Below are 24,143 nucleotides of genomic sequence, written 5' to 3' on the forward strand. Positions count from 1 at the left end.
TAGAGTAGTCCATTTTTCTTGTGATGCTGATTTAAGATGTCGTCAGCTATAGGCTGAGAAGAACCACCAAGTTCAAAGACTTTGGGCACATTGAGCACCTTCCAAGGCAATCTCATCACTTGACAAATTGTCCAAATCTAGTATTTGCTGGGTGTTCATGTTATCTCCGTTATGGGAGTATTAAAAATTGAAGTCAGGAGCAAGAGAGGAGGTAACATGCACTGGGGAAGGTACTGGTTCCTGAGAAAAACCTGTGAAGTAATTATGGTGACCACTACATACAAAAATGTCATTTACCTGGGTGCACACAATGGCGCTCGCCAACTTCCACCCAACCAAACTCGCCTTCACCAGTGTTATCGCCATCAACAAAATCATTGTCATCTTCACCACCCATACTACTTTTACTAGAGCCTATAGTATCTGAATCTTTCTTTGGAATCAGATTGTTGCAATGAAAGGTTATTCCTAGGCTCAGAACCGACTGTTCATAGGGATGGGTCTAGATTTTCCTCAGAAAAGTCGGAACGATGCATGTAGAGGACAAAGGATGTGAAGGTAAGTCAAAGGTAGCTGAAGGTGGTGCTGATCATAGAAGATCTTCATTGGCTGGCCCACTGGAAGAAAACTGATGGCCTCCAGCATGGCTTTGGACAGTGCTGCAGGCATAATTATTAGTGTCTGTCTTGAATGAAAGGTTATTCCTAGGCTTAGAACTGACTGTTTGCAAGTTGATCCAGTGATGAACACTCGCGAGTCCTGCTATGCATCATTGCAACTGAGTTTAATGTTGTGCAAAACGGGCGGACACTTCAGATTTCAAGCACTTCAAGGCAGCCCACCAATCATGCCATATGGAACAGAGCCAGATCTGTAAGTACTTAAGAATTGTTATGTAGCGATCATGATGGCCAAGACAGACACTAATAATTGTGCCTGCAGCACTGTCCAAAGCCTTGCTAGAGGCCGTCAGTCTTCTTCCAGGTGGGCCCTTCGTCCACTACACATATTGTTCTGATGTTTTCTGAGGAAAATTTAGACCCATCCCTATGGGGTCAGATGTCTATTTGAATGATAGGTCATTGTATCACCAAGTATGGATTAAAAAAAATGCCTCACCTTGGCTTTTTCCCCCTTCTGATGGGAACTCATGATGGTAGAGCCCGCACCGTTTGAGACACTATACAGCGGAGGAAGCTTCTAAATATTTAACATCAGCCCCAACTGTCTGGATAAACACTTGAGCTTACCTGTGAATGGCTGCCACGGCCAATTTGACGCAGTTCTGGAGGTTGTTGGCATCACCAGTCGACAGCTTAACCTTGCTGAATTCTACGAGTACCAATGTCAGAAAATTCCTAGCGACATCAAAATGCTCACGTGTTGTAATGCGCCCGAGGGGCATTGTGATCAAGATCAGAATCAATATCTGAATGTGCCTTAGGCTAACATTAGCTGAGTTGAAATGATATCCCAATGATATCAGAAACCATATCCCTTGTGCTACATCCATACTGTTCTGTATCACCTTTATTTGTTGTAAAATCTAGAGATGCCGAAGGACTCGCAATGCCCATCAGAAGAAGTTTCATGTGGTATATGTGGCATGATGGTATGAGCCCAAGGATTGCTGTCTCATATGAGGAAGTGTGAAAAGAAGGAGAGATCAAAGAAAGAGCAGGAGGAACTTACAGTGATCCTTCAAGAAACTGTCAAAAAGTGTGAGTCGTCATGTACTTTTATCATATGCATTGTGGCTATTATTATTATATTTAGATTGTTGGAAGAAATCTCGTCAGAATGCACGCAATGATGAACCGGTGCTTCGCGGTCCAGCGGGTAAGTTCTCCTCGATGATTTGTTGCACAACTATTCTAACTCAACTCTATTTGTTATTTTTAGTTGATCCAATTTCAATATGGACGATACAAGATGGTCCAGAAACTGCTGGTGGGTAAAATGAGGACATTGGTATGTTGTTTCAGCCTTTCGAGTCACTCAAGTTTGCGAGGGCCTGACCTGTATACTAGATATGCATGGGTCATCGCCGGTTACAACAACGGAGGGGGACATGTTATTGTAACATCGCCACAGAGTCAGCAATTGGGGGATTTCAATCCAGGATCCCCAAATTTTCATGTAGACATTGACTACAAACTGCCTGAACCACGACCTCGATGGTATGATATAAAAGTGGAATATCATCCCCATAGTAAACTCCCTTCGACTGTCCATCATTTCACAGATTTTTCCCGCAGATGTCCTACTGAAGACACTGTGCCCTGCAGCACTTCACCATGGGAATCATTCCGGACATGTCTCGACTTTGAGATCACAGAAATTGCACTGGAAGCAGCAATGACCAAAGAACAAACTAACTGACTGATTGACCTTGTATACTGCTCTGTGAATGGTCAAGAGTACTTCATGTTACAGAATCATGACGAGGTTTGTTCATTTTGGGCAATGGCTTCCAAACGGTTCACACCAGTGAGTTTCTTTGAATAATTTGTGATCAATGTAATTAATGTTTGAAGCATAGTTCCAGGTCAGTGTAGTATCTGTGGCGTATTGAGATGATGTGCACAACTTCAACATGCACTATCAGCCCCTTTGGGACTGGGTGCTCGACCTGCTGCAAAACAGTTGCTTTGCAAAGCACTTTGTGTTTGACGCCCAACATTTGTACAAGTTCAATGGAGAGCACTTCATGCACTTTTTTGATGAGCCCTGGACTGCTAATTCATTTTGGGAAGCACAAGTATGTACTCGTCAACTATGTAATATTCATTTATTGTAAATTCATGTTGTAGTCACGACTTCCACTGGATGCTAAGCCACTGGCATTCATTCTTTATGCTGACAAGAGCAAGCTGTCATCTTTTGGGACTCAAAAGGGCTACCTGATTGTCGCACGGATTGCAAATTTACCAGTTGAAATCAGGAACGGTACTGGCATGGCTGGTGGTCGGGTTGTGGGTTGGCTCCCAATCATTTGTCTTTCCAAGCCTCAGACTTTTATCTTACTTGCTGAATTAATTTTTTTGTTAGGTTGACAAAGACAAAATGCAGAGCGGAAACCAAAGTTTCATGAACTTCAAGAATGCAGTTTGGCATAAGTCATTTTTCCTGCTCCTGGAGGCAGTCATACAACACTCGAAGACTGGGTACTGGCTCGACTGTGGTGACATGATAAGGCGCTTTCTTTGGCCATTGATACTGATTCTCAGCGCTGACTATGAGGAACAGTAAGTATGATAGTGGTCTGTTTCTTTACATAATGCTAAGTCGCCTGCTGCAGATGTGTCATGGCCTTAATTTTTGGGCTGAAAGGAAAATTTCCATGTCCAATTTGTCTCGTCCCCCAAGATATGCAGGCTGTCTTCTCAGTAGAACATGTGCTACGTACAAGTGCCCAATCTCAACAAACTTTGGAGATCGCAAGAGCAGCAAGTACAAAGAAGGCCAGAGCAGCAAGTACAAAGAAGTCCAGAGAAGCCCACCTAAAAGCATTCTCATTGCGTGATGTTGAGGTAAATCATTGATGTCTGTCTTGAGCTTATGAATGTACTGATACTAAGCCTCACAGTGTGTTTTTTGGGTTTGGTTTTGTGATGTCCATCGCACCCTCTCATGGGATCATCTGCACGCAAGCGGGTTATGGAGCGATCATTTGTGGGAAGAGTTGCACTTCTGGCTCGCTGAATTTGGGCGAGAAGCTGCTTCTGAGATTGATGCAAAGTTCATCTTGATATTGAATCTACCATCATCATTCTACAACATGATTTACTAGTAACTAACATGTTGTTTGTTTTACTTCAGCATGGATGTTCTCCCAAGATGGCCGAACTTGCGGCACTTCATGCATGTGATCAAAATTGATTTTTCCGATGGCTCAGTCCACGAAGATATATCAAGGGTACATTTGTCGGTCAGAATTCCACACATCCATTTACTGAGCCTGGCCGTGTTAGATGATCATCTTTGCAGATCAGAACATCCTCACAACTACTGAGAGTGAAAACTGCTACCTGCTTCTACAATGCATCCGTCTCTTCATCAAATTTGACATGTATGCATTGTTGGAGGTTCACACGGAAGATACCATTGCGACAGGAAGAGAAACTTTGCATAAATTTGTGGTGCTGCTGGATGTAAGTAACCTTGCTTGTCAAGGTTTCTAGCACCCTAAAATTCATCACGTTGTCATGCATGGTATGCAGTCCATACCATGACATGTGTGCCATACAAAAGATAAGGAAGGTTTACTCTACCATATCACCAAGTGATTCTATCATTTTTCATTGATTCATTAGCTTGTTTTTCTGATGCCTCATTTCTCGTATCAGACGCGAGGATTTCCATGTATTTCTATTTTGTTCTGTAGCCTTCTCTTTCTTTCCATTTTTCATTGCTTATTCATCAGACTTTCTCACTAGCTGACTGATCATGTTTGTAATCATGTCATGTGACTGGGAAATAAGGTGATTTGTAAGGATTCAAGCCTGACTCATCATGTTTTGTCACTGATTTATCATGGTTTGTAAGACTTGCAAGTGTATTTATAATCTTCTTAGTAAATAGGATGACTCAGCTCACCAAAAGGCTTGGTTTGGAAGCACAACCTTACCAATCCATGAGATGACTCATACCTTTGATTCATCATGCTTTGTAAGATAACAGTGTATTTATAATGTACTTAGTAAAAAGGCTGACTCAGCACACCAAATGGTAGGATTTGTAAGCACATTCTTACCAATCCATGTGATGAATCATGCTTAGTAATCTGGCCTCCAAAAAGGTATAAAAGGAGCCCATTTTACACCCATGCAAATATAACTTCCCACTTTAAACCTAATTCACTAATCTGAGAGTGAGATTCAGGCAAGACATAGTTAAAGTGCAGGCAAAACAAGTGCCTTGAAGTAAGACTAAGACAAAACTTAAACTCTAAACCTATCCCACTAACTGAGAGTGAGATCAAGGCAAGACATAGTAAGGGTGCAAGTACTATCATTTTCAACAAAGTAACTTTAGGTTAAAGAGCCCACAGGGAGGCTATCCAGAATAACTAAGTTACTCATCACTACTCTACTGAGCCAAGCTCTACATATACTTAACAAGGACCTTTCTCTTTTACAGGAAGAGAAATACAAGACAGGAGAACACGACAAAGTTGAGACATACTTTCATAGGTTGAGACATGACCTACTAGGGTGAAACATACCTATCATTTTTCAGACACAACAAAATCACAGAAATCAGTCAATATAGTTTCTTCAGACAAAAAGGTAACTTGTTTACTCTTTGACCACCCACGAACAACACATTATCAACCGAGAAGTAGGGAATCCGTTGACCGTGAACTTGAGGAGCTGGCAACTTCTAGTCTTAGCTTAAGTGTAGTTGTGATTGTCACTACATTTTACACTGATTTTACATAATACCCTCAAGTAAGAAGACATCACTGGAGCCCACCGCAAGGGTGGCTTTTTGTTTGACTTTGCAAAAGAAACTATTTCATTATCAAGCAAAATCAAGAAAAACATTGGGTTTTTCTTTGATTCATCAAATCAAATTTTTACTATCATTCATATCATATAGGATTTCAACATGACGACACTCTCTGTGTTGACAATGCCTAACCCGGGCACCAAAGCAGCACCAGCAAAATTCAAAGGAAGCTATTCAGAAGTGAAAGGCTTTCTGAAACATTTTGAAAAGTTATGTGACTATCATAATGTAGTCTCTGACTCAGACAAATGTGAGTCTATCACACAGTATATGTCACGCCATGTCACAGAATTCGTCAAAGGATTAGCGAGCTTCAGGACTCCAGATTGGAGCAAGCTCAAGGCAGACATTCTAAAATATTATGATGCAGATCTAGACACTAAAAGATATAGGAGAAAAGATCTGATTTCTTATGTAAAAAATATGTGCGATAAGTGAATCTCTAATCTTATGGCTTGGAAGAAGTACGTAAGAGGATTTATCTGCATTGGAGGCTGGCTTCAGCAAGCTAGCAAAATAACAAGTGAAGAATATGCCAGTTATGTCTGGGAGGGGATCAATAAACAAACTCCGGACTAAAATTGAGTCCAGACTCATGGCAAGCGAGCCAGACAGAGACTTATCGAAAGCCTTCCCAGTTGACAAAGTCGCAATAACCGCAGAGAAGCTTTTGCATCAAGACAGGTTCGATGCAGACTTACTAGTGTCTGATATCAATTCGGACACGGATGAAGAAAAATCGAGCGAGGAATCTTCGGACGAAGACTCAGACACGGAATCAAGCAAATCCGAACAGGAGTTTTTTCGTAAGAATTCCAAAACTCAAGGAAAGAAATCAAAGAAGAAAGAGACTAAGAAAGTAAAGTCTAAAGGAATGAAGAAAGATAAAAGTTCCTATCAAGATCAGAAAAGTATTAATCTGAAGGGAAACAACCCCTTGGAACCTTTGGATGAGATAGAGGGACTTATCAAACAAATGAGTTCAATCTCACTCAAGGATCCAGACTATGCATTGCTATACTATAGAGCAACTAGGATGGATCCCACTATCAAAGACCTATTTGCTGCGCCAGCCAAGAAAAGAGACAACAACATTGTCTATTCACAAAATGGGGCAACTACTAGGAACAATGAGACTACAGACGGCAGATCTACACGACATCAGGAAACTACCAGAGAGGAGGTCCTCCCGGATCCAGATTCTATTCTACCCCTGACACACCCTTCCAAGAGCGAAAATGCTATGGATGCGGAGAGAAAGGGCACAGCAGTACCTACTGTCCACAGCTAACAAAGCTAGTAACAGATGGTAAGCTTAATAGAAACGAGAGAGGGAAGATCACAAGGCCTGATGGGCGCATTGTTAAGAGAAAGCAAGAAGAAAGTATCATTGAGGCATTGAACCGAGAAGACAAAACACCAGTCACAAACTTCATTAAGATAGATGAAGGAAAGCATCAAGACACGCCGTCGGCGCTCAGCGTGAAACGAAAAAGAACTAGCGCGTACATCGAGGCGTACACCACTGAGTCTCAAACGGAGACAGAACAAAGTGAAAGGGAGGAGAACACATACCTAGACACTAGCGAGGACTCAGAAGATGAGTACCGCGTGTATCCTGTTGAGAGGACCACACGAAACTCCACTCAAGGGAGACAAGAGAGGTATGAGAAGTATCCACCCAAACAAGGGCAGAACCTAAGGAAGACAGATGAGAAAAGTAAGGGAAAGGAAAACGCACCAAAGAAACCGCTCAACGAGATCCCTACTCGTCCAAAAGCCCGCAGCACCGAACCCACACTGGTCCAGAGAACTCAGAAGTCCCAGCCAGACGCAAACAATCGGTCCAAAAGCGTAGACAAGGGTTGGGATAGTGAGGACATCGTAATGGACGATGTGGAAGAGGTAAAGAGAAACAATAAAGACACTTACAAATCCAATTCAAACCCCGATCGGCGAAGTGCAACACGCCAACGCGTCTCGGATATATCAGCTAAGGTTAAGCCAGAGAGAATTCACGAGACAGTTCTAAAGACACCGATCCGATTGGAGGTGGGAGAACTTCTCGGAACATCCCGATGTAGAGAGTTATATCTCTACAGGCTCGTATCCCCCCATTTGTACGTCGACCTCATCCCTATCCCCATGTATTCCCAGTCCTATAGAGATGCACGCGACACGCGTGACCTTCCGCGCTCTCCGCAGAGCGCGCGACACATCAGCAACATTCCACACCCTTCCGCGATCCAGCGCATTGATCGGAATACCCTCCCATGTCCTGTCCTGTCTGTCCGGTACTGTTGGTGCGTACTCTCACTGTCATCTCCGTCTCTGACCACATCCAGGGTCTTGTTACATACTGTTACATACACATCCGCTCCCTATACGCTTCCGCGCAGCCTATCCACTTCCCTTGCGTTTTATTACCCTGAGAGTGTGTGTAGCGACCTACATATCTAGAAGGCTTGGAGAATTTTCGGACTTACTTACTTTTCCCTTACTTGGACTCACTATCTGTTTTCCGCTTAGTTGCGCATAGAGCGCTAATAACATCACTGCATTTGTCTATCATTTCCCTATTCTTGTGAAGACTCGCCTCTCAGGTCAAGAAGCCTGCCTATTATCTCCCACCGCCGTTCCTCTACTCCGCGCATATCGCGCGCATTCCAACTCTTCTGCATGACTCGCGCGTTCCGCGCATTCATCGCATCAGCCCCGCACGTCCCCACGCGTTCCTGCACGTCTTCACATTCTTCCAACTCAAGCCTTTCTCTTGATCCCTCTCATCATTTAGAGAGATTGCCTCAGTAGCATCCCCTAAGGGACGAATCTACTAAGCTTGCCTCTCGAGGTAGATATTCTTGTGACTCCCCGGAGTTCGCATCCCTATTTCCTCACCCACACTGAGAAATTAGTGGCATTCTGGCCAATGCAATCAAGCCGAAGCCATTAGGTAATGATCCGAAAATAGAAGCTCACTCTGTATGGACGAAAACACGTGGTCTATTAATAAAAATAGCTATGCAATGTGATGGCCAGGCCATCAACGCGATCATTGACACCGGCTCACAATTAAATATTGTTACGACTTGGATAGTTCTTGCATAACTAATCCAATACAGGAGTTCTTTGTGTTATGATGTTCAGTTCAGACACTTGAGGGGCTCTCCCTCTAAGTGAAGTTCGAGTATAGACTAGTCTCTATAAGAGCTAGATCGGAATCAAGTATCTTCCTCAGAAGATGATCAAGTATCAGAGAGAACCAAGTAGATTCAAGTTAGAGAAATACAAGTACAACTATCGCAGTATTTATAGGGAACAAAAGAGGCACGGACCAAGCCGACTTTGGAAGTAAAAAGGAATCAGGAAGAACATCAAAGAACTATCTGGAATGTTCATGCAGTGCATGTTGATAAGCAGTCAGTAATAATGAGAATAAATGGAAGTACGAAGCGTGATGATGGGAAAATAGGTGGGGCCACTGTAACATTACCCCCCTACTAGCGTCTGAAGTCTCCGACTTCAACAATCTTCTAACCTCACATCGTCATAGTAGACGAGATCCACGTCAGCATTGTGAAATTCCAACAGATTGTCTCCAGTTCGTTTGTTGGCAAGTTGCTCCGCCTCACGTTCAATCTGCTTGACAAGTTCGTCTTGGTCTGCTTCCCATTTAGCAAGGGCATTATAGAAACCATCTTCATTGTATGCCATGGGGAGGATTTGCTCGCCATTGAGCTGAGGGCAAAGACGGACAGGTGTTTGGGTGCAAATATGAGGCACACTCTGCAGTAATACGTAGGACAATTCTTGTGACGATGTCCCATTTCTTTACAGTGGCGACAAACGACGTTGTCGTAAGAAGCAGGAGTGGGAGGTAGTGATTGGGATGACTTTGGAGGGGTTACAATGTCTGCTTGCGAGCAGTGATCTTTGTTCTTTGGGGGTGAGCGTGACTTGGGTTTGGAGGCGGCAGTCCTTGCGGAGCTCTTATCTCGTTCAGAACGTCTAAGCGTGTGTTGCGGTGGGGGAATGGGTCATACTGGAGTTGGTTCAGGAGTAGCGGGGACTGCAGTGGGAGGAGGGGGAGGTGGAACAGCGACCTCAGTTGCAACTCGTTCAGTGATAATGTGTATAGCTTGTAAAACATCCTCTTTGAAGTGCAATGGAAGAAGGTGCAAGGTGAGGGTTCGTAATTTCCTCTGAAGATGGAGGATGCTTCGTGTGGCGTCGGCATTGTCAATGTTCTCAGTGATGGTCTCAAAAAGACTAGTGATGCGGACGATATTGACAAGGGTGTAGGTCGTGTCTTCCCCTTTGTCAGCGAGGATTCGTTCTATTTCAATGGCATGTTGTGGGGAAAGTATAGCGGATTCTATGAGGGCGGCAGTTTAAATCTCGTCAATGAGACTGAGGTATTCAGAGAGTTGAAAAGAGGACATGATTCATTTTGCTGGGGTTGGTTCTGGAAGTGAGAGTTCAATGGAGAAGTCGGGCTAATTTGAGGCGATCTTTATAGGTTTTTAGGATTTCTAGGGCGTTCTGAAGTTCCTTTTCGGGTAGCCACGAGTTTTCTGAACTAGGGTAACCTTTCCATGACACGAGAAAGCGGTGTCTTCCTTTTGTGTTTCCCTTGTGGGCGAGGATCACTTCTATCTCATATTCTTCTTGTCCATTGATAAGGTCAGGGGGTGGTTCAGGGTTGTTCGGGCTGTGGATCTCTGTCTCCCGATAGGACGATAGCTCAGAAGCATGAAAGACGGGGTGAGATTTCCAAGATTTGGGGAGGTGGAGTTTATACGTGATAGGAGAAAGGATCTGTTCAATTTTGAAGGGGCCATAATGTTTTGGTGCGAGCTTCTTTGATGGGAGATGGGTGATAAGGTGTGCAGCAGATAACCAAACTTTGTCTTTAGGTTTCCAGGGTTCGAACTTCTTTCCAAATGATCGTTCGGCCATGTGTTGCATTGCCAGTTTATGGCAGGCGAGGGCTTCTTCTCAAATCTTCTGGAGATGTTTTATTCTGTCTTCTGCGGCAGGGATCACAGAATCAGGAAAGGCGTAGGGGATTCCCCGGGGTTCATACCCCATCATGAGGAAGAACGGGGAAGTGTTTCGGGAGTCATGCTTCCGATGATTATGGACAAATTCTGCCATAGGAAGATGCTTTACCCAATCTTGGGGGGCAGATCGGCAATAGATGTGGAGATAGGTTTCAAGTTCTTGGTTCAACCGCTCAGTTTGGCCGTCAGTCTGAGGGTGATAGGCAGTAGAGAGGGCAACTTCATAGTCAAGAAGTCTTCCAAGTTCTTTTGCAAATTTTGACGCAAATTGAGGGCCTCTATCGGAGATGATCTTGTCATACAAGCCAAATCTGAGGAATACTTTCTTGAAAAAGAGTTTAGCTACCCCTTCCGATGTGATGGTTTTCTTGCAGGGTGAGAGAATTACCCCCTTCGTAAGCCCATGGTCTACCATGACCATGACAGAGTCAAAGCCCTCCGATGGGGGAAGGTCTGTGATCAGATCTACTGAAACTTGGGCAAAGGGGCGTAAGGTGGTGGAGGAAATAGGGTTCAGGGGAGGAGTTGTGGGGTGTGTGTCTGACTTCATTTGTTGACACATGGTGCAACCTTCGACATATTTTCGGATGAAGGTTCCCATCCCGGGCCACCAGTAATCTCGTTTGACCAGTTCTTCGGTCTTAAAGTGTCCAGGGTGACCGGCGGTAGGGTGATCATGGTGGAGGGTCAGAATACGGTGTCGGAGATCTGGGGGTACATAGGCTCGGTTTTTGTAGAAGAGCGTGTTATCCTCAATGCGCCAGTCAGAAAGTGCAGATTTCATAGGAGGAGCACTGAGTCCGTCTAGGGCTTGTTGTGCTGCTAGGATAATGGGATTGGAGAGGGGGTTTTGCAGTTTCAATGCTGCAGCGAGGTCAATATCGATGAGTCGTCCGAATAATTCATCAGGAAGGAGGGTGATATTGGCATTATCGGTTTGATCAGCAGAGTGATCAGGACGGCGCGAGAGGGCGTCAGGGGCGGCAAGTATGCTTCCCGCGACATGATGCAGTTCTAGGTCGAATTCATTGAGGGTTAATTGCCAATGTGCTTGGCGACGAGTCAGATTCTGCGCTGATCGGAAATAGAGGAGGTTCTTGTGATCTGTCAAAATCACTACAGGGTGTGGGTTTCCTTCAAGATAGTGACGCCAAGCTTTCAGGGCACGGATAATCGCGAGAAGTTCTCGATCATAGATCTGATAGTTTTGTTCTGCGGGATTAAAGGATTGGGAGAGATATCTACATGGATGATAGGCACCATTCTCGTCCGTTTGCAAGAGGACAGCTCCTGTGGCGACAAGAGAGGCGTCGGTGGCAAGTGCGAATTGTCGCGAGGGATCGGGGTTTCGGAGGATGGGTTCGGAAAGGAAGCATTTCTTCAACTTCTGGAAGGAGTTTTCAGAAGCTTCTGACCATATAAAAGTCGCATCTTTCTTTGTTAGATCGATCAAGGGTCGTGCGAGGTCGGAGTAATGGGATATGAAATGACGATAGAAGTTGCAGAATCCTAGGAATGATCGAACTTCTTTTACGAAAGACGGGGCCCGCCAGTCACTGATACCGGAGAGTTTGGCAGGATCCATTGCCACTTACCCGGGTCTGATGATCATTCCTAAGTAGTCCACTTCCTGGGCATCGAAGGTGCATTTTTCTGGTTTCAGGAAAAGGGTTTCTTTTCGGATGATTTCAAGAATGCGGCGGGTTCGTTTTTGGTGTTCTTCGAGGATTTTCGAGAAGATTAGGATGTCATCCATATAAACGATCATCCATCCTTCGTCTATCTCTTTCCTGAAAGTTTGATTCATATATGCTTGAAACGTGGCTGGTGAATTGCATAGGCCGAAAAACATGACCTTCGGTTCAAAGAGCCCGAATGAGGTAGTGAACGCGGCTTTCCAACGATCATCAGGATGAATCAGGATGTTGTTGTATCCAGATCTAACATCCATCTTCGTGAAATAATTGGCATCTTGTAGTTTTGCGATTAAGGAGGGAATCAGGGGAAGGGGATATGCGTTCTTTATCGTCCATTCGTTAATGTAACGATAGTCTTGGCAGGGACGAAGAGAGCCGTCTTTCTTTCCGACAAAGAAGAAGCCACTGGCTTGAGGGGATTTTGATGGTTGAATAAAATCCTTCGAAAGATGTTCATCTAAGAAAGCTTTCACGGCTGGTGTTTTAAAGTCCGGTCCAGTCCGGTCTTTTTGCCTTTTTTGGAGGCAACCGGACCAGACCAGTCTTTTCATTCCCATGATATCATCAAGACTGGACTGGACCTGTAAAGACCGATGTTTTCGGTCTTTTGCAGTCCTACAACCGGTCTTAGACTGGTTGCAACCGAGACCAGTCCTGTGGGAGTGTAGCACTCCTTCCCACGATTCTAACGGTGGTTTATTTGTATTAAACGGTTAAGATCTGAGCAAGATACGAGCATTATAAAAAAGGGTTCCCAAACTCCGCCCTGCATGTGAGTCAAATATGAAATGTCATTACCATGCTTAGGCTTCTTGACGAAATATGTGCTGCTAGTCAAGGCGATACTATAGCTAGTCTTATCTTGTCAATAGGGTAAGATATAAGCAAGATATAAGCTTGACAAAAAATCGTTATCGGGCTTGTCTTTGAAAAATAAAAGTGGTCGTAAGGCTTAGGTGTCTTAATGTTAATTGTAGTCCTAGTCTAGGCAAGTCTATAGCTACTCATATCTTGTTGGACACTAAAGGTTTGGGTAAGTTATGAGCCAATCGGTGATTTTGACTGATTTTGACTTGCTGTATATGAAATGTCACAAAATCAAAGTTGTTACTATAAGGCTTAGGTGTGTCAACATTACTTGTAACCTTAGTATAGACAAGTCTATAGCTGGTCTTACCTTGTCAATTGATTATGGTTTGGTCTAGATAAAAGCTAAGATACAAGACATCCCGTGAATTTGCAGCTTTTTCTTGTAATGCTCATAACTTTGTCAAATCTTAGCCGTTTCACATGATCGGACCACCATTAGAACCGCGCTGACGAGTACTACATGTACATATGAACCGGTTGCGGTCTAAACCGATTTTAACCGGTTTAGACCGGTTTATTTATTTTTCGCAAACTTCAGGCAACTGGACTGGACTGATCTTGCAACTGGAAAAGACTGCAACCAGTCCTTCTTAGGACCCGGTCCGGTCCGGTCCGGTTGCCGGTCTTTTTGCGGTCCTGCAACTGGACTTTAAAACACTATTCACGGCTTCGGTTTCTTTCTGGGATAGAGGGTAGGTTTTTGCTGATTTAGGGATATAGCCAGGCTTGGTTTCGATTCTATGATCCACCCCTGGTCTAGAGGGAGGTAGTTTGTTCAGCCCATCTTTAGCAAAGATATTGGCGAAGTTGTGGAGGTAAGATGGGACGAGCTCTTTGAAAGTCTTTTTCTTCTTTTCTTGTGCATCTTTCAGGGCGAATTCTTGAGCTTTGTTGCTGGTTTTCAAGTATTCTTCACCAGTAGTTTTCCTCGAAAGTATCCATTGGTTTCTTAAAGGTTTTATCAAGACTGCTCGTTTAAGCTCGATTGCGGATGTTCCATCTTGGGTGAGAGGAGTGTCGAGGGAAAGGTTTTCAATGATTCTAACAGTCGACCCATCAGGGGAGTATTCAATGAGTACTTCATCATCATTGATCGGGTAAGTGGAGACGTCTTCCACCTTTCGGGTGAATAGGGTTTCGGTAGAAACATTGTCCCATACGTCATCTTTGGTGTCGTATTGGGGAAGAGGGACGGGAATTTTCCACATCTCTTGGTATTCTCGTTCTAGCTTCTGGGAGTGTGGAGTAGCTGGGAGTTTGAGGGTGTCTTTTACCCAATCGATGTCAGGGTTCATGGCTGATAACCAGGGTTTACCAAGAAGAATCATATCTCTTTCTCCCATGGTCATTATGTTGAATTTCCCAATCATGAGACGTTTGTCGATCTTTATGGCTAGGTGACAATAGTGGGTGCATTGCTTCTTTGAGAGTTGTCCATTGGCATTTCGGATAGAAAAAGGTTTGTTGAACTTGTAGATCTTGATTCCATGTTTTCGGACAAACATCCAGTTGATGAATGTTGCCCCTGCGCCACAGTCTACCATGGCGGTTGTGTGCAATGCTTTATCGGGATGTACGGAGGAGAAGATGGTCGCCGGGACCCTAAATTCTTTAGTCTTTCCTACATTCTTGGCTATACGTACATCAATATATGGAGTATCTGACATTGCGGCAGGCTCCGAGGTTAAAAATCCAAGTTCCATCTTCTGACAGATTCATCGTCTTCTTCTTCGATCTTGCTGGAAGATTCTTCATCATCAGACGCTTCGTGTCTTACCGGTTGCTTTCCTTTTCCCTTCTTTCGGTCATCTCCGGTTTCCTTGGGGTGAAATGTGTGGTCGTTCGCACGGTGTCCTATCTTTCCGCATTTGAAGCACTTTCCTTGCCTCATATAGTCGTGTTTTTCTTCCTCGGTTAGGCGGTCTACGTCCATCACATTCTCATCTTTAGGAGTGCCTGAGAAACGAGTGGGTCTGCGGTTATCATTCTTCCTCCTGTTGTGCTGGTTCAAATGATGGGAGTTGTGTGAGCGGAGGAGTTGGTAGGCGTTTTCGATGTTGATAACTTTCCTGAAAAGTTTCTCTGCATCTTCTGGAATTTCTCCAGAGTTACATAACTTCTGTACGATATTGTGGTTTAGACCAGCGAAGAAGTAATCTTTTATGGCAGCGAAGTTGTTGATTCCGGCCTTTGAGGCGAGCTGCTTGAAGTTGGTGATATATTTGCTCAGATCGTCCTTCTGCTTTAGGTTGCGGAGTTTGTGGAGGGCTGTCCCTACAGAGTCTATCGGAGAGAAGCTTTCCTTCATCTTGGTGGTGAAATCGCTCCAGGTTCCATAACCATTCTTTGCTCCGGTCAAGGAACTTGGGTTTACTTCTCTGGTGAAGGTAGTGAAGTCTTCCATCCAAAGGGCTGCTGCTCCATCTTTCATGAATGAAAGGGCGAAAATGATTTTTCGCTTATCAGTGTCGTAGATTTCATCGTTGATTTCAATATATGCATCAACCAGGCATAGCCATTGGGAAATTTTCTCTCTGTCTCCGGAAAAGTCTGGTGGGTATCTGATCTTTCGTTCAATGGGCTTGTCTCCTCTTCCTGCCATAGTGGATTCCTGGGGTTCTGGGTCTTCTGGGTCTTCGGGTTCTTCGTCGTAGTCTTCTTCTTCCTCGTTGTCAAGATCAAGCGGTGGAGTGTCAGGGATTTCTTCGTCTTTATCAACAGGTGGGTTCTGGAAGTATTCTTGTTGCGATTGTTCTAAGTTCTGGGATGGTTCTTCTTCAAGCGAACTATATCCTATTGGCGATGCAATGACCCCTCTGGTTATAGCGGAGGGTCCTGCTAATAGGGCTGAGAATGGATTCTGAGGAGTCTGAGGGGATATTCTTGGTTGTATCCTGGGATATGGTTCTGCTCCTAGTTTTCCTGCGGCGGTGTGTCTTGCCTTAGCCGAGGACAGCTTCTGAGAAGACGTCTTGTCTTTCTTTTCTGGGTTTGAGGTTTCAGAGTGGGTAGGTCCCTCGGTGATAAGAGGGGTTCTGGGTAACTTGAATCTTTTGTTATGACTTGGATAGTTCTTGCGTAACTAATCCAATAAAGGAGTTCTTTGTGTTACGACGTTCAGTTCAGACACTTGAGGGGCTCTCCCTCTAAGTGAAGTTCGAGTATAGACTAGTCTCTATAAGAGCTAGATCGGAATCAAGTATCTTCCTCAGAAGATGATCAAGTATCAGAGAGAACCAAGTAGATTCAAGTTAGAGAAATACAAGTACAACTATCGCAGTATTTATAGGGAACAAAAGAGGCACGGACCAAGCCGACTTTGGAAGTAAAAAGGAATCAGGAAGAACAATGTTCATGCAGTGCATGTTGATAAGCAGTCAGAGATAACGAGAATAAACGGAAGTATCTGGAATGTTCATGCAGCGCATGTTGATAAGCAGTCAACGATAGTGTACACCTGATGGGAATGACCCAAATTGGGACTTTGAACCGGCCACATGGATCGGGAACTTGCGAGAATCTAGTATGTTCTATGCAATCAACGAAAACTTTCCGGATTTGGATGAATTTGAATTAAGTAATCCAACTGCCGGAAACTCTCAACACATTACTCAGAGAATTGAAAATGCACTCCAAGCCGAGCATTTCATGCGTCAGAAATTTCTAAGCAACCCATTGACTTACTCAGACCAATTGAAAATAAATGAAATTCAAAACAATATAAAAGAACGGGCTGAATTGACTTTGCACCCAACACCAATTAGCCTCGTGCCTGTGGAAAACAGTGTGAGGCATCCACAATCGATCATTGACACCAATATTACAAATCACATCACATTGAGTCACGCCCGGAACATGCCAGACAATATATTCACAGAGACACGCATCGAACTTGCCGATTTCCTTTTGCAGAACCCCGGCAATTTCTGGTTCACCACAACAATTCAAGACAACGCACTTACTCTTTCCTTCCACCCATCTGTCATTTCCCCCATCGACAACCTCAAAGCGACCAAGTCCAATCCCACCTCGCCACCATACTCACCGGTACACTGGGACAAGGAGTCTATTGAGGATGGAGGGGTAGAAAAGGAGAGCTGGGAAGGGGAGGAAACCAGTAAGTACTTAGCATCCTTTCAACTCAGAACCCACTCACACTTCCCATATGCCAACACAGACGTCTTTGGTGGGGACGCTCGCACACCCACCATTCCTCTTGTCACTGGACCTGGTATTGGACCCTTTGGCGCTCCCACCAGGCTCCTCCAACCTAGCGCCTATCCCAATTCTGCTTCGCCTCATACTCTACCAGCATCTTTCTTCCAAGGCGCCAGCACCACAGTTTCCCCAATATCACAAATCCCGCAAGACGCAGGGATCACGGTGTGGGAGAAATCGTAGAAGTCCACTATAGTGATAGCGTACCGATCCTGCTGGGTGCGAGAATAGTAGTCGACCCAAGGGGATAGCTCTGAGAGCAGTTCCTCAAGTATGAGCGAGGGGAACAGTGAAGAAGGAAGTGATGCGCTGAAGACAGAATGGCTGTGTACGCGAGGAGATGCGGAGATGCAAGAATGCGCGGAGATGCAAGGTATGTGGAGATGCGAGGTATGCAGATGCGGAGATGCGAGGTATGCGGATGCGGAGAAACGAGTGAATGTCTAGAGGGTACCAGGTATGCGAAACGGGTAGGGTACCAGGTGTCGGAACAGGTAATCGGGTAGAGCGAACTAGGTACCAGGTATATGCGAAGATGTGCAGAAACTGCCTTGCAAAGGAACTCAACTAGGACTAGCAATAGTCAACTGTCAATGGCGATGCGAGCGTTCACACGGGATGAGAAGGCAAACAAGTGATTGCTCAAGCAAGGAATGACAAGGTAAGACTAAGCTAGTGACTCCGCAACACACCACCAGAGAGAGGGAATGTAGGAAAGTGCTGGATACGAGTCCGTAAGAAACCGGAACTGTATAAGCGAACGCATATGTACGCGAAGTCGGAGGGAGATAATATGTAAGTAGCACTATGTGACCTCGTGCATGGGAACTGATATGTAACTGGCCCTGTGAACGGTTAGGAATGACTAACTAAGGATGAGAACGCACCAGTGAGGACGGACAGATGCAGACAGGACATGGACGGATAGTGCGTTGCGATGCGATGTGATGCGATGAGTGCACAGATTCCGCAACCTCGTGTGATGGTCCACAACGGCCTGTGGAAGGTATGCGTGACTTCGTCCAGTAAGGGGAAATGGTGCCGTACGGGGCTGCAGCCAGATCGTCTCCTACAACGGTGTAGGGAACTAGTTCCCTGTGGCCTTGTATTGACAGTTTCTACCTAGCTTCACTTACCCCTTTCCTTTGTTTATGTTGGCATTTGACTGCTTACCTAATCATCAAATCTTCGCCCTACACTTCCACTCAGTAGTGGTATTTAGTTCATATTCTGGTAGCTCCCCTTCTAGGGTTAAGTAGTAGCTTCCCCAGTTTGTAGCTTCTCTGGTTGTAGCTTCTTAGCTCACTAGTTTGCTCCTGATACCAAGTTCTAGCCTCATTGTCTGGAGTGACACCCTCTCTCTCTCTCTCTCTCACACACACACACACACTCTCTCTCTCTCTCTCTCTCTCTCTCCCTGCTTGAGCACTCCCTAGTCAAGAAAGCCTGGGTCTTACATTGTCTCTCAAGGCATAGCAGCTAGGCAGCAAGACCCAACACCTTCTGCTACTCAGCAGATTTGTTGTCCCCACAACGGTTTCCCCTGATGCGCGCACCCTGCAAGACGTAGGGATCACAGTCTCCCCTGACGCGCCCAACCAGGAGGACACCGGCATCACAGTCTCCCCAATCCCACAACACACTGGGATCACAGTCTCCCCAACCGCGCAGGACACCAGCATCACAGTTTCCCCAACTCCCTCTGACCACACCAACATTTATGATGGAATCCTAACTGTTCCCAACTCACCCTCGATTGTAGCGGCTTACACCAGGACCATGGATGATACCGTATTGCACTTCATGGCAGAGACTCATTCTACCAAGGGTAACCATGTCTACCCATCGCAGTCTACCCATGCTGACAATGTCTTTGACTTGCCAGCGGTACAAAATCACCCCTGGTTGTAGTATTAGACCTAGTAAAATGGGAACTACCAGTTTTACCATAGACACTTTTGATGGCAATTACCAGCAGCGCAATTTGACCTAATCCATGGCATTTGTCAGGCCCTATTTTGCTGGGTGTTTTGGCTTTCACAGCCGCATTTTTGGATTTTTGAAACTCAGCTATGTTTTCAGTCACAAATGTGTTTTCCACATTTGTCAGATGTTTTGATATGTTTTATTCCGCAATTTTGGCCTCCAAAAGTGGAAATTCACAAAACACATCCTGTTTTGGTCACCTCCTCATGTCAGGCCTCCCCACATTATTCCCACACTCCGCATTTTCGCACTTTTAGCCACCTACTGTGGGAATTACCCCACAACACCCAAAACATCATCCCAATATGGTATACCACATAATTATAATTATTCCCACACCCTCCCCACCTCACTGCAGCTTCACCACTACACCCACAATAGGTCCTCCCTTGTATCTAAGTAGTAGTTTGGTATATACATGTATAATATTATCTAATAAACCGCTTTTTTTGTCAATTTGTGTGCCTGCTCATCCCCAGTGAAAACAAGCAAGGTAGAGGTTGATATAAATTGAATAGGGTAGATACAATAGATATAAATCGAACAGCGCTGATATGTATTGGTACAAACAATCCTACACTCTGCAGATAAGATCAATTTTAACTTTCTACAGCGACCATCAGCGCATACAACCTGCATTTCCTGCATTTCCTTCATTTCCTGCATTTCCTGCACAATCCTACACACGACGGTCGAGTTTTTTTCACGGTCCCGTATTTCCTACATTTTGTGCACACTCGCACATTCTACTACACACTTCGGGTAATCTGCAGTATCGCGAGGTCGTGTGATTACATGGAGCAGCAATTCCTCTGTGATTGTACTACGAAATGCGCAGGACTTCCACAGCGCGTATCTCGAGCTACGTACTTCCGGCATGCTAAATATCGTGCTCCCAAGGCCGTTTTCGACCAATCCCTCACCACATTGATTCAGTCGATTTCTAGCACTACTTCCGTCGGTGTCCGGCTCAATGACACGGATGTCCAGCGCATGCGCGACCCTACTCCTGTCAAGCGCAGACGTGTCGAAGAGGCCGCAGACAGATCAGTCGATGGTGCTTTTCACTTCGAGGTAAGTATTCTTGAGGGTTTCAATATTCTGACATAGCACAACCTATACAGGAGGACATACCGGACTTTGTACCTCACGGCGATGATGAGATCCAGGACCACGATAATACATTTCACAGACGTGATGACACCCTTGCTCCTGAGAACACAGTCGAGACTCGTGATGACGGTACCCAGGGCCATGCTAATGAGGACCGTGATGAGGGACGCGACGACGCAAATCAGGATGACGAAGGCAATTTCAATGGACCTGACATTGATATTCATCAGCTGGATAATAGTATGTATCCGATTTATGCCACCAGGCAAGCCTAAACTAATGGTGCAGACCCCCAACAAGATCATACTGTCGGACTCGATGATGCGGACCTTGCAGAGCTCTCTCGCCTTGCAAGACTCGATGACATCAAAGATGCCATGGTCTTTATCGAAGCCCTTCGTAGTGCAACATTGGACGATGGAGTAATCAATTTCGATCCAGATGCTCTTGAACGCCTTCGCAACCCACCTCAAGAGATTCTGACTATCGACGATCCGGACGTACTCTTGTCGTTGAAGCTATTCCTTGCTGACACCACCGAAGCCGCTTACAATTCCATTCGACAGGCTATCATGGAGCGCTTTCCTGACTCCGAAATCCTGTCCTATTATCAGATTCGCCGTCGTGTTGCTTTACTCAGCGGGATTCAACCTATCGTGCACGACATGTGCGTAGACTCATGTGTAGCGTTTTGTGGGCCCTGGCAACACCACGACAAGTGTCCTAAATGCGGGCAAGATCGGTATGACCAGAATATCTTGCAGAAAAGTCGAGGGAGAAAAAAGGTGCCCGTTCGTGTCTTCGAGACTATCCCCGTTGCCGACCAGATTCAAGCACTTTGGAGGGACCCTATCAGTGCGCAAAAGATGCGATATCGGGATGACGCAACCAACGTGCTTCTTGAGAAGCTCAGGACAAACGGTGGTGTCATTGATGCTTATGAAGATTTCTTTGATGGAACGGACTATCTTGATGCTGTCCGATCAGGCAAGATTAAAGAAGGCGATCCTATCCTTATGCTTTCGATTGACGGTGCTCAGCTGTACGAGAGTAAACAGTCCGACTGCTGGATATACATCTGGGTAGTGTTCGACCACCACCCGCAGGATCGCTACAAGAAGAAGTACGTACTACCAGGAGGATTTATTCCCGGTCCCAACAAGCCGAAGAACGTCGACTCGTTTCTATTTCCAGGCTTATATCATCTCGCAGCTGTTCAGCGTGAAGGCCTCACCGTCTGGGATGCATCACAAAACCGTGTGTTCAAATTGACTCCCTTCCTCGCTCTCGCAACTGCCGATGGTCCAGGGATGGTATATCTCAATGGACTCGTAGGTTCACACGGAGGCAACGGCTGCCGGCTATATTGTGGTATGAGAGGGCGACATAAACCAGGCGCTGGTGGACACTATTATCCGGCGCTTCTCAAGCCAGTCAACTACAATCACGCCGGTTCGAACCATCCTGATATCGACATCAACAATCTTCCTCCTGCATCTTCCGGAAACTATCGCGAAAACCTCAAGTACCTGATGGAATCACGCACCCACACTCAGTACGAGCAGTGTCGGCTTGAAACAGGTATCTCAAAACCCACAATCTTTCTCGGTATACAACCCAACAACATCCTCGGTATTCCCGGCTGTTTTGGGTCTGACATTATGCATCTTGCTGCAATAAACATCGCTGACGAACTTATCCCAATCTGGCGTGGCTCGTTTCGATGTGAACCCACCGACGACAAAGAGACATGGGAGTGGGCCGTTCTCAAGGGTCGGGTATGGCAGGACCACGGAAAAGCTGTAGCGGATGCTACTCCTTACCTTCCCGGATCATTCAATCGTCCCCCCCGGAACCCTGCACAGAAAATCAATAGTGGGTACAAAGCCTGGGAGTTTTTACTCTACCTCTTCGGTCTCGGACCTGCGATCCTCTATGGTGTTCTCCCTGACGTCTATTGGAAGAATTTCTGCAAGCTCGTTCGTGGGATTCAAATCATGCAGCAACACAAGATCCTCGCATCTGACTTGTGCGAAGCTCACGAGATGCTTGCACAGTTCGAGAAGGAGTTCGAACTCCTGTACTATCAGCGTCGTGTCGACCGCCTCCACTTTATGCGACCGTGGGCACATTCACTTGGACATCTTGCACCCGAGACTATCACCAAGGGTCCTCCCATCTGCTCCTCGCAGTGGACCATGGAACAGACGATTGGTAACCTTGGTCGTGAAATCCGTTCACATTCTCAACCTTATGCGAACTTATCGGAACGTGGTGTTCGGCGTTGTCAAGTCAACGCGCTCAAAGTCATGATTCCAACTCTCGACCCACCAACAGACACACTTCCACGCTGCTCGGTTGACTTAGGTCATGGATACGTGCTCCTCACTAAACGAGAACGGACACCTCATCACTTACTGGAACATGAAGCAAATGCCATGGTTTCATACTTCAACACACAAGGACTTGATATTGTTCCAACACAATGTCCCCGTGTTACCCGATGGGCAAGGCTCCGTCTTCCAAACGGACAAATCGCACGATCAAGCTGGAAAGAGAATGATATGACGCGCATGCCACGCATGGCACGTAACGTCAAGGTATAGTGTCCTTTGATTATTTCCATTCACGCTACAACTAATAACTCAAACGGATTAGCTTTTTCTCAACGAACGAACACATTTTGGCGAAGTTCAATTTTATTTTCAGATCCACGTCAACAACATCATCAAGACTCTTGCTCTCGTTTCATTATATTCACCACCCAACTACCAACTTCTCCAAGAATCGTACCATACATTATACTCATGCACGTATCAAGGGAACGATGCACTCAAACTTGTCGATGTGTCTACAATTCAGTCTGTTATAGCAATGGTGCCCCACAAGCTCCCTGGTAGTCTGGAGCTCCGTTTTTTCCTAGTCGAAAAACCAGGACTTGATGTCGCACAAATCGCAGGCCATGTTGATAACGACGAAGATGGTGACGAGGATGAGGATCTTTGGATTGACTAGTTATACACTCGTGAGGTACTACAAATATTCATATGACAACGTATCCTTCCAAAATGCTATCTGTTTCACTCTCAGACTCCGTAGTACTGCCTGCATCACCTTCAAAAGTATGGAGTGGAATGGTGGCTGTAGTGGGGGTTGTTGGGTCTGGGTTATCGCTCTCGGACTCTGTCGTGCTGCCAGGATCGAAAGTGTGAGGCCGAACAGTGGTAGATGTAGAGGGGACAACTGTAGACGGATTGGTGATTGTGACTGTGATATCTGGCTCGCTCTCAGACTCTGTCGTGCTGCCAGGATCGAAAGTGCGAGGCTGAACAGTAGTAGCTGTGGATGTAGGACACCTTTGAATATATTCAGTAGTGAGAAGACTGAAGACAACACACTCACACGTTGTCTGTCTTAACGTGCTCATGAAACCGTTGTCTAAGCTGTGGGTTCGCGCGCCAGTACGTGGGGTCAAGGAAGACATCATCCGACAATGTCATCAGACTCGGAAGCATAGTATCGGACTCAGAAACACATATGCTGTGAAAATTATAGTTTGCACGGTTAAAACAGGGGGAATGTACCTTGTATCAGCCTCATAGCCTTCGATGTCAATGTCTGGCTCGGATGACATGTCAAAGAAATCTTGGATAGCCTGTGGTAGTGGCATAGCATATGTGAG

General features: G+C 45.5%; 5 protein-coding genes across 5 annotated transcripts; 4 read left to right on the forward strand and 1 right to left on the reverse strand.

Annotated features, from left to right (window-relative positions):
• Window positions 1–1,639: 1,639 nt before the first annotated feature.
• On the forward strand, window positions 1,640–4,387 carry DEU56DRAFT_755019 (uncharacterized protein; the record flags this gene model as incomplete). The annotated part of the gene is made up of 15 exons (XM_041349879.1): window positions 1,640–1,721; window positions 1,777–1,839; window positions 1,903–1,954; window positions 1,986–2,139; window positions 2,437–2,490; window positions 2,543–2,548; window positions 2,609–2,761; window positions 2,814–2,975; window positions 3,052–3,248; window positions 3,302–3,533; window positions 3,590–3,792; window positions 3,823–3,919; window positions 3,975–4,154; window positions 4,185–4,215; window positions 4,350–4,387. 15 exons carry the CDS (start codon window positions 1,640–1,642, stop codon window positions 4,385–4,387), a joined length of 1,704 nt encoding a protein of 567 aa, XP_041209870.1.
• Window positions 4,388–17,635: 13,248 nt separating this feature from the next.
• DEU56DRAFT_911430 (uncharacterized protein) lies at window positions 17,636–19,273 on the forward strand (the record flags this gene model as incomplete). Its single annotated transcript, XM_041357290.1, has 2 exons — window positions 17,636–17,735; window positions 18,846–19,273. 2 exons carry the CDS (start codon window positions 17,636–17,638, stop codon window positions 19,271–19,273), a joined length of 528 nt encoding a protein of 175 aa, XP_041209871.1.
• Window positions 19,274–20,817: 1,544 nt separating this feature from the next.
• On the forward strand, window positions 20,818–21,372 carry DEU56DRAFT_708218 (uncharacterized protein; the record flags this gene model as incomplete). Its single annotated transcript, XM_041347456.1, has 1 exon — window positions 20,818–21,372. A coding segment is annotated over one exon (555 nt), but the record flags the coding sequence as incomplete, so codon positions are not given.
• Window positions 21,373–22,899: 1,527 nt separating this feature from the next.
• DEU56DRAFT_734236 (uncharacterized protein) lies at window positions 22,900–23,476 on the forward strand (the record flags this gene model as incomplete). Its single annotated transcript, XM_041348372.1, has 2 exons — window positions 22,900–23,061; window positions 23,120–23,476. The coding sequence occupies 2 exons, from the start codon at window positions 22,900–22,902 to the stop codon at window positions 23,474–23,476; spliced, it is 519 nt and encodes a 172-aa protein (XP_041209873.1).
• Window positions 23,477–23,504: 28 nt separating this feature from the next.
• Window positions 23,505–24,131, reverse strand: DEU56DRAFT_911432 (uncharacterized protein; the record flags this gene model as incomplete). Its single annotated transcript, XM_041357291.1, has 3 exons — window positions 23,505–23,817; window positions 23,864–24,001; window positions 24,046–24,131. 3 exons carry the CDS (start codon window positions 24,129–24,131, stop codon window positions 23,505–23,507), a joined length of 537 nt encoding a protein of 178 aa, XP_041209874.1.
• Window positions 24,132–24,143: the final 12 nt, after the last annotated feature.

The sequence above is a fragment of the Suillus clintonianus genome, assembly GCF_016758775.1.
Source record: "Suillus clintonianus strain FC179 chromosome Unknown DEU56scaffold_25, whole genome shotgun sequence".
Lineage (NCBI taxonomy): Eukaryota > Fungi > Basidiomycota > Agaricomycetes > Boletales > Suillaceae > Suillus > Suillus clintonianus.